This window comes from Colobus angolensis, unplaced genomic scaffold (assembly GCF_000951035.1).
Source record: "Colobus angolensis palliatus isolate OR3802 unplaced genomic scaffold, Cang.pa_1.0 Scaffold70, whole genome shotgun sequence".
Lineage (NCBI taxonomy): Eukaryota > Metazoa > Chordata > Mammalia > Primates > Cercopithecidae > Colobus > Colobus angolensis.
Window position 1 is genome coordinate 7,618,305 of NW_012120710.1, and position 15,200 is coordinate 7,633,504.

Below are 15,200 nucleotides of genomic sequence, written 5' to 3' on the forward strand. Positions count from 1 at the left end.
CAATAGTTCATTTTCGTTGCTGGGTAGTGTTCCTTGGTGTGGATGTACCACAGTTTGTTTATTCATTCACTTGTTGAAGGATATTCAGGTTTGTTTGGACATTACAGTTTTTGGGCTATTATGTAGAAAGCTGCTATCGACATTTGTATACAGAATTTTCTAAGAACATACTTTTTCATTTCTTTAGGATACATGTCCAGTATCCTTTTGCAATTCTTAAAGAGGGAAATATCCACATATCATGTACTAGCATCTGTGAAAACAGTAAATATTTAGAAAAATTGTTTTCAATTTTATTTTATGGGCCAAGCAAGATTTTTCCTGAACCTAACATAATGCAGAGTGGTAAGCTTATTAACTATGAGAGGCCATGTGGGGGAGAGGAAAGCCCTCCCTCTATACTTGTTGCCTCACTCTCCTCTTGGAACTTAGTTTCCTTATTGAAAAGAGGAAAGTAGTAACCAGGCATGGTGGCACATGCCGGTAGTCCCAGCTACTCAAGAGGCTGAGGTGGGAGGATCACTTGAGTCTGAGAGGCAGAGGTTGTAGTAAGCCAAGATCACACCATTGCACTCCAGCCTGGGCAACAGCGGAACCCTGTCTCAAAAAAAAAAAAAAAAAAGGAAAGAAATGAGGAAAGTGGCTCATGCCTGTAATCCCAACACTTTGGGAAGTGGAGGCAGGAGGATCGCTTGAGCCCGAAGTTTGAGACCAGCCTGGGCACCAGAGCAAGACCCTGTCTCCTCTCTCTACAAAAACAATTTAAAAATTTAGCTAGGCATGGTGGCACATACCTGTAGTCCCAACTATTTGGGGGACTGAGATTGGAGGATCCCTTGAGCCCAGGAATTTGAGGCTGCAGTGAGCTATTGAGTTATAATTGCCACTGCATGCTAGCCTGAGCAACAGAGTGAGACCCTGTCTTGAAAAAAAAAAACAACAGAAAGAAAAAGACGAGTGAAGAAAGTAGACTGGATTTCTCTCAGGATCTCTGCAGTTCTAACATTCTATGAGGTTTCAGCTCACTGCCACATACATTCCCCATTTTGAGTTGTATGGCTGTACTTAAACAAAAATATTTGTTCTCAAATTTGATTTTGTGAAGTGCTTGGGTGCATGAGTTAGCTGTAAATATGCATAAAATGAACCTTGTAAAGACATTTAATATGGAGAGTTACTTACTAATAGGTAATGCTGAATGGGTCATCAATCTTATGATTAGATGTAATTTCAACATCTTTCTGCCATTTAGCTATTTAAGAGTGATTTGTTAAATGCAGAGAGTAACTTTTTGTTAAGTTCATCTTTTTGTGTCCTTTCATCTAGATTTTCACAGTAGAGTTGGGTTAAGCCCTTAAAACAACACATACACATCTATGCAGCAAGTAAGAAGTTTCTAGGACTCACTAGAAAAGAATTGGGATCAGGCTGGAATCTCTTAAATTTGTAGCAATGGATGTAGCAAGGATTAGATTTGGTGTATAAAGACATTATAGATGAAAGGGGTCTGAAGGTGGAAGAGGCTTCAGGGAAGGACACTGAGATTCTAGAAATATCTGACTAAGGCATTGCAGTATGTGGGGATAATGAGATGCTCAGATTCCAAGTTGTGACTTTGGTGTTCGCTGGTTGTGTTAGGTTATTCGGGAGCTGGTTCTATTTTCCTTCCTGTTTGCCCATCTGTCTCTTCTATCTCATCTCTGTGCCCTAACTACTCAATGCTAGCAGGGGGCTGGTGGATAAGGAGGCTGAGTGAAGCAGCTATATATATGGCCGTAGGGAGAGGTGGAGGTTGTGAATGAGAGAGCAGGTGGTTTGTCTCAAGTGGGCAACCAATATACTAATTGTGGCTCCTTGGAAAAGTGGACCTACTGTTCACAGATCTTGAAAAATCTGGCTTTTCAAGAGCAGCTGTTTTTCCTGATTATTTATGTGAACATTTTTATTTATCAGAAACTCTAGTAGAGTGATTAAGCACCTTTTTCTGGAGCTGCACTACCTGGGTTAAACTCCCAGCTCTACCATTTATTAGCTGTGTGACCTTCGACAAGTGTTTGTTTTACTTTTTAACTTCTTTGTGCCTAATTTTCTTATCTGTAAATGGGAATGATACTCATGCCTAATTCATAGGGTTGTTATGAGATTTAAATATGCAGGTATGTGTAAAGCACTTAGAACAGTGTCTGTTACATTGAAAATTCTCAATTTATGTGATCTATTATGATTTTTATTAAAACATAAGGAGGACCAAATGACAGGTTTGTTGGCCCGATGTAGCCCATGGACAGCCATTTTGCAACCTTTGATCTCCTAAGTTTAGGGGAAACCCACAGAGGTTATATGAAGAGCCAAGGCCATTCAGCTAGTTAGGGGCTGAGTTGTCAGTGGGATCCAGGTTCTTCCCACCCCACTGCACTCTGTCCCTTTTAGTGAAGGGAGAGGGTCCTTGGGAAAGGCAGCAACTTGAGTGTCCTTCACAAAGTGAATGGAGAGAAGTGTGGTGGCAGCAGTTGGAATAATTAATTAGATTTATATATAGTGACATGGAAGGGTCTTTAAAATATAGTGCTGGGTAAACAAGAAACAGAATAGTGCCATTTACGTAAATTAAGAGTGCATGCACACAAAAGGACGCTTCAGAATTTCAAGGAAGTGTACAAACAAAGGATATATTCCAAATCCACTGGAACAGTTTTGCTTTTGCAAGGGAGACCAGTGAGACTGCGATGTGGGGATAAAATAGACAAGAAAGCAGGAGAGGGGCCTTGTACAGAGCAGTGATTCTATGCTATGAACTAGGAATATGATTAACTCCAGCTTCTCTAGTGAATCCCTCTTCCCCTACCCCCTACCCCAAAAGCTGGAGACCAGCCTTTTTACTACCTCCTTCTCCCACCCAAGTCCTGTGGTTAATATGAGCAGGCATGTTGTATTCTAGGTACAAAGAGAATCTATCTACCTTCCAGATGTTTCAGAAAGCACAAGAATGCGCTGAAGTTCCCCACTTCCCTGAACAGCTGGCAGCTGGTATTTCTAAGAAAGAGGCTGGATGACTTCAGGAAGGGCTGCCCGTCTTGCACTGGTCTGGTGACTCAGGTCCCTGTGGAGGGCTTTCTGCCCCAGATTTATCGCAGAGCTCCCCAATTGGCCCCAAAGAAGAGACAGATCAAGCTGCCCAAGGAAGCAGACCTGCTTTCCAAGCTCTCGCCAGCCCAGCAGGCTCGGAAGGCATTCCTGGAGGACGTGGAGGCCCACCTGACCCCACATCCCTTGGCGCTCTACCCGAATCTGGAAGAAGCTATGCCTGTCGAGGTGATGTGTCCTAGGGTTTGTGGGAGGGGCTTCACTGGGGCCTTGCAAATAATTCTATCTAAATGTCTAGGGAGTCCCCATGAGTGGGTGACATATATTTATAAGAGGAGCGATGAATGTCTCCCCCAGGGCACGAGTTCTTGTGGGCCTCAGAGCAGCCTTCTGTCCTCTGCTCCCAGAAAACACAACCAGCAGCAACATGCACACTGCTCTCTTTGCTTCCTATGAAGCCCTTCAACTTACAAAGATGCCACAAACCGAAACATCTGACTTCTGTTCCCCATAATTTCTACCCATCTACTGTACTTTGTGTTGTGACTTTCTGGGGGGAGGAAACAGTGAGAGGGAATTGTCTAGTCTTATTTTTGTCTCGTTAGCCTGGTATTAGGAGGTGCCCTTAGGTACTTATTAACAGGTGGAAAGAATGAGACCGGAAAGGTTGTGGGGAAAATCCATCCACCTAATGGTCCAGACTAGGGCTGGACAGCAGCAGCTCTGTGATGTCACCAATGTCCCAGGCCTCTCCTGACTTTTAGCTCTGTATCCTCACTATGCATCTCTTGTCTTTGTATCTCAAAGTGGCTTCCATGCTTCCAGGCATCGAGTCTGTATTTCAGAGAAGAAAAGGGAAGGGACAAAGGTTAAAGGGTGCATGCTGGCTGACTCTTAATTAGGCAAATAATAGCTTTCCCAGTAAACATCTCTTTCATCTGACTACTCCTAGTTGCTAGGGAGTCTAGCAGATGGAGTTTCAGAGTTGGGCATTGAACCTGAGCAGAACCCAGGTTCTACTGGGTTTAAAGAAAAAAGGTAGAATGGATATTGGGCAGGGAGCTAGCAGTGACTGTAACTCCATCCCCATCCCTGCAGCCTGTATTCTACACAGAGAGGACGATGGTTCAGAAAGGCAAATCTGCTCAGAGCCCTCCAGTGTCCCCTTCTCTCTCAGAGAAAGCCAGAGTTCTTGTCAGGGTCTGAAAGGCCTTGGCATTCTGCTCTCCACAGTACCCCTGTTCTTCTCCCCTTCCAACTTCACCCCTGCTCCTGCCACTCCAACCACTCTGGCCTCCCTGGCTGCTCCATGGACAATATGAGCATGTCCAATTCAGCTCTCTGTTCTGGTGCCTGGAACACTTGCTCCAGGTGGCTGTTTGGCTTACTCCTTCACTCCCTTTAGATCGATGCTCAAATGTCTCCTAATTGGAGAGGCCTGTATAAAATAACACTTCCCTTCCACCCTCACACTCTACTCCTTACCGTGTTCTACTTTTCACTGTAGCACTTGCCACCACTGAGCTCCTCCTACAATGAAAGCTTATAAGGGCAGGGACTTTATTTGTGTCTTTCACTGTGTACCACCAATACCTGTCCTATGGCAATAAATAATTTTGAATGAATGAATAAATAAACGATCAGTGGCAAAGAAGTCTACAGAAAGGACAGCTAGAATAGCTCATCAGTTAATTTCTCTCTGGGGCTTTCCTTCACTGCCTCCTGCAGGCCAGAGCTTCTGAGTCCATGACAAAGAGATTATTTCCACATCTCAGCTGGCACATGGGCATGGCTTGGGATTGTGGTGCTTATTTCCATATGTGACCTCCCCAAGTACGTGTGTTGGCTTCCTGCTGAAGCAGGATCTCTTATGGTGCTAAGGTGGCCATCAGAAGATCCAGGTTTAAGCCCTACCCATTAAGCAACCCCAGCAGAAAGAGAACACACCTTTTTACGTGATCCCAGAAAAACTTGATAGCCTAATTTTCATGGATCCAACTTCAATCATGTGTCTATTCCAAAGTCAGTCACTGTGGTTCTGATTGTTCTGCGTTAGGAGTGAGGTTGGGGTCGGGCTAATTCAGACCATACGGGTTGAGAGCAGAGAGGTGGTTCTCCAAGGAAAAATCCAGATATTCATGAGAGGGAAAGTAGATAGTGGGCAGTCAAAAACCACAGAAATCCTTTAGAGGTGCTTCACTTAGTGGGGTGTTTGGGGACTGGGGTAGGCCCAGAGACATATTCCATTCTAGAGGAAGTAGAACTTTAGTAAAAAGCTGTATACTCAGTGTCTAGGTGATGGGAGGTTTATCCAAGTGGTGCTGATTATATTCCCGAAAGACATAGTCCCCAACCTCATAATCGTGAATGTTGATATCTCCAAAGTCTAAAATCCCGCAAATTACAATCCTGAAAGATTAAATTCCTGAATGTTGACATCCTGAAAGCCAAATTCTGGGGAAGGGATTAGTGTGTTTTTGTTTGTATGCTAGATAGTTGCATCATGGTAGGTGGACCTATTACCTTGCTATTGTCTTTATTTGGAAATTAAATATGGTTTAAGGAGATGAGTATCAGTGCCAACCTGACAAGAGGTAGACTTGTGGACTTAATTTTAGATGTCAGTGTGACTGGATTAAGGAATTCCTAGAAACATGGTAAAGTGTTATTTTGGATGTGTCTGTGAGGATGTCTCCAGAGGAGATTAGTATGTGAGTCTGAGTGGAGCAGGTCAGGAAGATCTGCCCTCAGTGTTTCAGTGCTTCAAAGATCATAGAGTAAGTGAAAATGCAGGTGAAAAATACAAGAGATCTCCTCTGCCAAATTATTCAATTGTGTATAATTTATGCCCCTTCACATATAACACCATGCTTGCCTTCAAGCATGTGACACCCTTTGTCAGAGAATTAAAAGAATTTGACAAGCTCAGCAACCTTCTGAACCAGACATTTGCTGATATTGAGATTCCTCCAGTGTTATAAGCACCTAAAATGGTGAACTATTCTTGGTTAAAGATTTGACTGTCAAGAAAGATAGACTTCTTCTATTTAACACTAAATCTAACATAGAAAAACTAGTGCATGTTTCACTTTGGCTATTGGATGGCACTTTCAAGACTGTCCCCACTTTTTAAAATCAGTGATACACAATTCATGCCCCTGTTGGATCTGAAAATTCTAAAACTTATCTGCTTCTTTATATATTAATGACTGGAAACAAATAAAGTATTTTATAATCACTTATTTGGAGATTTGGTGGACTGTGCAGAAGAAAATGGATTTCTTTGAACTCCCAAACCAAAATGACAGGTTTGGAATTAAGTGTAATCACAACTTCTAAAGTGAACCTGAAAGAGTTATCAATAAAGTTTTTTCTTTTTTCATGTAGTCCAACACATGTGGCAGAAATTCAGATGAATGGATTGGCCATGTGATTAGGCAATGGCAGAAACTTGAGTTTAAAAATGAATCATTTCATGATCCTACATCCAGAAAACCTTAAAGATTCATCCAAAAGACTTCTAGACCTGATAAACGACTTCAGTAAAGTTTCAGGATACAAAATTAATGTTCAAAAATCAGTTGCATCTCTATACATTATCAATACTGAAGCTGAGAACAAAGAACTCAATATCATTTACAATTGCCACAAAAACCTAAAATACCTAGGAATACATTTAATGAAGGAAGTGAAAGACTTCCACAGGGGGAACTACAAAACACTGATGAAAGAAATCATAAATGATGCTAACAAATAGAAAAACATTCCATGTTCATGTAAAGGAAGAATCAATGTGTTAAAATGACCATACTATCCAAAGCAATCTACAGATTCAGTGCCATTCCTATAAAATTACCAACCTAAAAAACAATTCTAAAATTCATACAGAATCAAAAAAGTGTCTGATTAGCCAAAGTAATTCTAAGCAAAAAGAACAAAGCTAGGGTCATCATGTTACCCAACTTCAAACTATACTGCAAGGCTACAGTAGTCAAAACAGCATAGTATGGGTACAAAAACACACCCATAGATTAATGGAACAGAATAGAGAACCCAGAAGTAAAGCCACACACCTACAACCAGCTGATCTTTGACAAACTTGACAAAAACAAACAATTCAATAAATGGTGCTGGGAAAACTGGCTAGCTATATGCAGAAGAGTGAAACTGTGTCCCCATGTCTCACCATATACAAAAATTAACTCAAGATGGACTAAAGACTTAAATGTAAGACCTGAAGCTATATAAATTCTAGAAGAAAACCTACAAAAAACTCTTCCAGACATTGACTGAGGCAAAGAATTTACGACTAAGACCTCAAAAACAAATGCAACAAAAACAAAAATAGACAAATGAAAATTAAGCTAAAGAACTTTGCACTGCAAAAGAAACTGTCAACACAGTAAACAGACAGCCTGCAGAATGGGAGAAAATATTTGCAAACTATACATGTGACAAAGGACTAATGTCTAGAATTTATAAGGAACTTAAATAATTCAACAAGAAAAAACAATTCCATTAAAAAATAGGCAAAGCTGGAAAGTCTCCCCAGGAGGTTAAGGCTACAGTGATTGCATCATTGCACTTCAGCCTGGGTGACAGAGTGTGAGACCCTGTCTCAAAAAAAAAAAAAAGATATATATATATATATATATACACACACACACACACACACACAAAGGACATGAACAACCACTTCTCAAAAGAAGACATACAAGCAGCCAACAAACATATGAAGAAATGCTCAACATCACTAATCATCAGAGAAAAGCCGATTAAAACCACAGTGAGATACCATCTCATATCAGTCAGAATAGCTATCATTGAAATAAAATAACAGATATTGGCAAGGATGCAGAGAAAAGAGGATGCTTATACACTGTTGATGGGAATGTAAGTTAGCTCAACCTCTGTGGAAAACAAGATGGAGATTTCTCAAGGAACTAAAAATAGAACTACCATTCAACCCAGCATTTCCACTACTGGGTATCTACCCAAAGGAAAAGAAATTGTTTTATCAAAAAGATACCTTCACTCATACGTTTATCACAACACTACTACATTAGCAAAGTCATGAAATCAACCTAAGTGTCCATCAGTGATGGATTGGGTAAAGATAATGTGGTATGTATACACCACGGAATACTAGGCAGCCATTAAAAGAATGAAATCATGTCTATTGTAGCAACATGGATGGAACTGGAGGCCATTATCTGAAGTGAAATAACTCAGAATCAGAAAATCAAATACCATGTGTTCTCACTTATAAGTGGGAGCTTAACAATGGGTATGCATGGTCATAAAGATGGAGAAAATAGACACTGGGGCCTCCAAAAAGGGGGGTTGGGAAGGTGATGAGGATTAAAAAACTACCTATGGGGTACTATGTTCATATTTGGGTGACGGGTTCACTAGAAATCCAAACCCCAGTATTACACAGCATACTCATGTAACATACCTGCACATGTACCCCCTGAATCTATAATAAAAAATTAAAAGATAAAATAAAAAGGTTTTTTTAAAGGAAAAAAATAAACATGAAAAAAGTGTCATTTGTTTGCATTAGCATTCCTTACAGCTGCTGAAATTCCCGGAGCGTTTAATAAAGCTGCGTCTGCCTGAAGAGATCAGTGATATTACTGACTAGTTCAAAAATAATTATAGGATACGTAAGATAAGAAGATGTTATTGCTATTGAATCACCAGTATTGTTTCTGCCAACTTTGGTGTCTGTATATGAGCACATGTGGAATGGATTTCCCTATATCCAGAACAACATAGAAGTATGGCACAGAAAAGGGGAAAATGTAATAGGGAATACTCATGTAAGTATATATTGAATCACAGAATAATTTTAATAAGAGCAGTGCATGTAGAAAATGAATATGAACATATTCTCCAAGGAGAGCCCTAAAAGAAAAAAAGCAACTATTTACTATGATGCAAGACTTCAAAATATAGTTAGCGATCATAAATGCCTGCCAGTTCTTATGGACTACCTCTGTGTAATTGCCCATAATCTATCTCTCTTATACATTTTTTTAACATGTTGAATTTTCTTCTTAGCTTTTTTTTAGTGCCCCCCACACTATTTTAAATTGTGTTATTTTTTACAATTCACTATGTTATGTGTTTCATCTTTGCATCAATTTTAATGCTGGAGATACACATTGTGTAAAGACTTTTATAGAGTTCTAATTCATTTCATGCATTTTTTGCAAATTTGACTTCATGAAAATGCATTGTCACAACACTGACTTTGTGTGTAAGCATTGTGGATTTACATAACAACATTGAAACTTCATCAATGAATGAAGAGATGTCCTTTTTGTTCATCTGTATTTGTGAAAGATAATATTTCTTGATATCTTGGTTCTTTGGGTAACTGCACATAGAGTGGTGTCCCATAATGGTTGTTTTTTGCTTGCTTTTTTGAGACAGGTTCTCATTCTGTCGCCCAAGCTGGAGTGCAGTGGTGCAATTATAGTTCACTCTTACCTCAAACTCCTGAGTTCAAGGGATCCTCTTACCTTAGCCTCCAAGTATCTAGGACTACAGGAGTGCACCATCATGCCTGGCTAATTTAAATTTTTTTTAATAGAGACAGGGGTCTTGCTGTGTTGCCCAGGCTGGTCTCAAGCTTCTGGCCTCATGCCATCTTCCTGCGTCAGCTTCCCAGAGCACTGAGATTATATGCCTTAGCTACTGTGCCTGGCTCCATCATGCATTTTGATTGATTTTGTCAAAAGGCTTAGGTTGTACATTGCTGTATTTCAGATGACTGAAATTATAAAGCAGAGTGCACACAATTGCCAAACATAGTGATATGCATTTATACCTACCACTTTTGGAGCTATTTCTTCATGAATATGGTTTCCCTGCTCATATTATACCCATGTGACTTTTGCTAGTATACCTGACTGTTTGTGCTTGCAAAAATATGTATATTGTTTTTGCCCAATTCATTGTGTAAAATGGCCGATGAAGTGTTCTCTCATTTTTACATTTCTCAAATAAATCTCCATTTAAAAATTTTAAGTGCCTTTAAAATAATTTTTTTTACAATTTTTTTTTCAGAATTATAGTTTTGGGATTTTAATTTTTGGGATTGCGATTTTGAGGATTTTAGACTTAAGGGATTATGATCTCTCAGGATTTTAACATTTGGGGTTATGTCTTTTGGGATATGGTCCAAATCTATCCATAGCACCCAGCATAATACTTGGCATGGAAGTTGGTGAACAGCACTGATAGACTGAAAAGGAAAAGTGAAGGGCAAGTGTGTCTGTTTTGTTGTAGAATGGGGACTCCCTTCTTCAGCACATTTTTCTTTTCCTCTAAGACTATTTTCTGTTTGTAGCTCTTATTAAAGGTGCTGGAAGTGCTCGATCCTGACCGGAAGCTGGAGGACACATGGGCTTATTGTCAGGACACCAGGAAAGGAATGAAAGAACCCACAAAGCTTTTTAAAAAACGTTCTACCCAAGTCTACCTGGGACCGTGAGTATTGTTCTTTACCCTTTGATCATTGCTGTCACCTGATGAAACATTCTAGGAATTACCTTCTTAAAGTTTCTCATCTTTAGAATAATTCTAATGAAGCAAATGTAACTAAGTTCCCAAGGAAGAGGGAAAGGAGTCCTAGGTACCACTCTAAATAGTGCTTATTTCTTCAATGGATGTGATTTATCCAGCAATGATGCAGACACAGGTGTCTATAAGGAAATTCCAGAGAGAGTCCCTCCCTATGCTTGAGGGGTAGAAACAGTGAAAGTCAGAAAATCCTTGATTTTGAGGCAGCTTCTACAGCTTTCCAATTTCCTTTAATTCAAAAGTGCTCAGCATACCAAAGCACCATAGTTTTGGGGTTTCATCCTTTGTGCCCCAAGAAATGTTACGGCTGGAGGGCAGTGAAGAGGTCACATCTCACTGCAGCCTTGAGTTCTGGACTCAAATGATCCTCCTGCCTCAGCCTCCTGAATAGCTAGGACTTCAGGTCTGTACCACCATGCCTGACCTAAGCCTTTTTTCTGAGTATAGGTCTACTGCTTGGAGTTTCCACCCATCTTTTTTTCTTAAACCATACCTGTAATACTACCTTCATTGACCCCTCTCAAAGCATTAAGCTTAACGAAAGCATCTCCCTTTTGTAACACATTCTTATAACACAGTCAATATAATATTTAATTAAATAACATAAATGCAGTGATAAGCATATTGGACACAAATAGATTTGGGATACACATTTTTTTTGTTTGTTTGTTTTTGAGACAGTTTTGCTCTGTCGCCCAGGCTGGAGAGCAGTGGCACCATCTTGGCTCACTGCAACCTCTACCTCTTGGGTTCCGGCGATTCTGTTTTTTTTTCCGAGACGGAGTCTTGCTCTGCCGCCCAGACTGGAGTGCAGTGGCCGGATCTCAGCTCACTGCAAGCTCCGCCTCCTGGGTTTAGGCCATTCTCCTGCCTCAGCCTCCCGAGTAGCTGGGACTACAGGCGCCTGCCACGTCGCCCGGCTAGTTTTTTGTATTTTTAGTAGAGACGGGGTTTCACCGTGTTAGCCAGGATGGTCTCGATCTCCTGACCTCGTGATCCGCCCGTCTCGGCCTCCCAAAGTGCTGGGATTACAGGCTTGAGCCACCGCGCCCGGCTGGGTTCCGGCGATTCTTATGCCTCAGCCTCCCAAGTAACTGGGACTATAGGTGCCCACCACCACACCTGGCTAATCTTTGTGTTTTTGGTAGGGACGAGGTTTCATCATATTGGCCAGTCTAGTCTTGAACTCCTGGCCTCAAGTGATCTGCCCACCTCTGCCTTCCAAAGTGTGGAGATTACAGGTGTGAGCCACTGGGTCAGGCCTACATTTGACTTTTGAAATTAAAGACCTCACTGATGGGTGCTGAAGAGTATGCTGAACTAGAGAGCAGCCTGTCCACAGTACCCAGACATTTAGAGGGGTGTGGACCGTGGTCAGTGTGTTTTGTGGGGGCCATGTAGTGCTTTGTTGGTCACACACATTACCTACATGGAGGCGGATTTAGAGAGAATCCACTGCATTACATTATGTATGTTTTTTAGGGGAAGACACAAGGTGAGAGGAACTCTACTCTTAGGACATTTCTGGCTCTTCAGTCTACCACCTGGTAAAAGTAGGAAGGGTAACTGGATGTGCTGCTCTCAGTTTTGCCTTTCTTCCATGAGGAGCAAGATGGCCCATGGGAAGCACCATTTCTCCTTGCTTCCCTTTTCTAGAGGGGAGGAGTGTCCTGGTCTAGCCCTGCAGGGGACTGGGTGGAAGTCTCTGCCAGTTTCTGGATGTCAGTTAGCAAGTCCTCTTGGACCTAAAGCCATGTCGTCTATCATGGCCGCTGTTAGCAGTGAAGGGGATATTTTGGCTATTGTCTTTGCTCTCCATATTGTTTTTCAGGTTGCTCAGAACTTGGGTTGGGGAGCGAGAGGAATGTTGTATGTAGGGATCTGTGATACAATAAATATACTTGGTCTTTGTCCCCAGTTACTCACACAGGGCTCCTAAAACCCTTGGGATTTCCTGAGTGACAGGAATGCTTTTTGTTATTCATAAGGAGCCCCTTTTAGTCACTGGAGAGTTTATGCTAATGAGGTGCTCAGGTTGGGGCCCCTAGATTGTCTTAGAATGTGGCTGGTCACCAGAAAGACCAAGTGATTAGAGGGTTAGAATGTTCAGTCCCACTCAGTGTGACCTCTCAGCAGGGACAGAGGGAAGCATGGCTGGAGATTAAAAATTCTTGAACATATATTTGATGAACCTCCAGGTTGATGAACACGTCCAGGTGCTGGCAGGATGCAAGCGACACTAACTCCCCCTCACCAGATAATCTCTCCTTTCCTTTAGAGCAAAATTTTTTGAAAGAGGCATTCATACTCACTCAGTCTTTTTCTCTCCAAACAGCAATCAGGCTCTTATCTCTACCACTCCACTGAACCTGACCTTAGCCAAGGTCACCACTGACCTCTATGTTACTTAATCAGCTCTCAGGGATCACCATACTTGATGTATACATAGTAGCAATTGATGTAATTGATTATGTCCTCTTTCTCCTAACACTTTCTTTACTTGGCTTCTGGAACATCCCTTTCATGGACCTCTCTGTAGTCATCTTTTACTGGCCACTCTTTACCTTTTAGCCTTGAAGTACTTTGGTCTTTGATGTCTTTTCAGCACATTTACTCACAACCAAGTGACCTCCTCTGGCCCATCTGTATATGGTTAATTCAATATTTGCCCTTGGATGTATAATTGGAATCTCAGACTAGACAAACCCAAAACTGAACTCTTGTTTTCTCCCCTAAACTTATTCCTACTTCTGTCTTCCCCAGTTCAGTAAATAGGAACCCCATCTTTCCAGTTCTTTCTGGAACAATAGTTGCAATCTGCCAGCAAATGATAATGGTTTTACTTTTGAAATGTATCCAGAATCTCACCTTCTCCACTACTACCAGTCTATTCCAAGATTCCATCACCTCTTGCCTGGATTATTGCAGTAGCTTACTAACTGGTCTCGTGACCTCCACCCAAACCCCCCTCTCTCAAGTCTGTTTGTCACATAGTAGCTGACATAATCCTTTTAAAAACGTAAGTCAAGTCATGTCATTCCAGTGCTTGAGCTTCTCCAATTGCTTATTTTTCTGAGAAAAATCCAAAGTCCTTACAACTGCCTTCAAAGTACTATATGATTAGGTCGCTGTCACCTCTCAAGCCTCATCCTCTGCTGTTCTACTCTTTAATTACTCCTCTCCATGGGACTTTGTATTCTTCAAACATGCTCAGCACGCTCCCAGCTCAGGTCTTTGCACATGCCATTCTTTTCTGTCTGTTATCTGCATGACTTGACATTTACATGGTTTGACCCCTTTCTTCTTTTGGGTCTTTGGTCAAATATTACTTTAATAGAGACAACTTCTCTGTATAAATAAAATGCTCCCTACCATCACTCTCCATCCCTCCTGTCCTATTTTACTTTCTCTATATCACTTATAATCACCTGGTATATGTTTGTTTACTATCTGTCTCTCCTATTCAATTGTATACTCTATGAGGACAGGGGCTTAACTTTATTTATATTTCAATTCTAATGCCTGGCACATAGTTGATGCTTACTGGATATTTGTTGAATTAATGGATGGATAAATTAATATGAGTGTTATGAATAAAAGGTACAGGGGCTATGAATAAAAAGTAGGCTCAGGGGACAGCCTGTGGGGATGCCTCCCCGAGGAAGGCACATGTATGCTGAGACATGAAGGGGATAAGGAAATGGTGACAGCATTGCAGTCAGGTGGAACAGCTCAAGCAAAGGCCTAATGGCTGGAGGGAACAGCATGAATTCACAGAAGTGAGAGAAGGCCATATTGGCTGAAGCTCAGAGAGTAAAAAAGGGTGGTGGGTCCCAAAGAACCTGGAGAGCTAGGCCATGCAGAGCCTTAGAGGTTGTGTCAAGATTTAAGTCTTTATTGGAGGAATAGCAAGAGGCTGTTGAACACAAAAGCTTGTTCATGAATGTCCATAGCAGCATTGTCCTTAAGAGTCATAAAGTGGCAACAGCCCAAATGTCCATCACCTGCATATGTTTGTGAACGGATAAACAAAAAGTGGTCTATGTAGACAATGGAATATTGGCCACAAAAAGAAATAAACTACTAATACGTGCTACAACATGGATGAGCCTTGAAAACATTATGCTAACTGAGAGAAGCCAGACACAAAAGACTACATGTTGCATGGTTCCATTCAGATGAAATATCCAGTATAGACAAATCTACAGAGACAGAAAAGTAGGTTAGTTGTTGACAGGAAGGAACAAGGGAAGTGGGGAAATGGTGATTATTAATGGCTACGGGGTTTCTTTCAGGGCAATAAAAATGTTCTGGAATAAGATAGTGGTGGTGGTTGCACAACTTTGTGAATATAAAAGGGTACTCAAACACTTTTGAAGTGGTAAATTTTATGAATTTCATGGTGGATGAATTATATTTCAATTTTTATAAAGAAGCTATTGATGGTGATGAAGGGTGGCTGATTTGATATGTCCAGAGTTACATTTTGAAATGACTGCTTGGGCTGCAGTGTAGGGAGTGGA

At 41.1% G+C, this 15,200-nt stretch overlaps 1 protein-coding gene across 1 annotated transcript in view; it reads left to right on the plus strand.

Moving 5' to 3' along the window:
• FAM47E (family with sequence similarity 47, member E) overlaps positions 1 to 15,200 on the plus strand; it is a 32,960-nt gene that overhangs the window by 2,665 nt on the left and 15,095 nt on the right. The window contains exons 2-4 of the mRNA XM_011927245.1: positions 2,967 to 3,312; positions 10,445 to 10,584; positions 12,334 to 12,508. Of these exons, the coding sequence (XP_011782635.1) occupies positions 2,967 to 3,312; positions 10,445 to 10,584; positions 12,334 to 12,508 (661 nt within the window). The remainder of the gene's footprint in view (positions 1 to 2,966; positions 3,313 to 10,444; positions 10,585 to 12,333; positions 12,509 to 15,200) is intronic.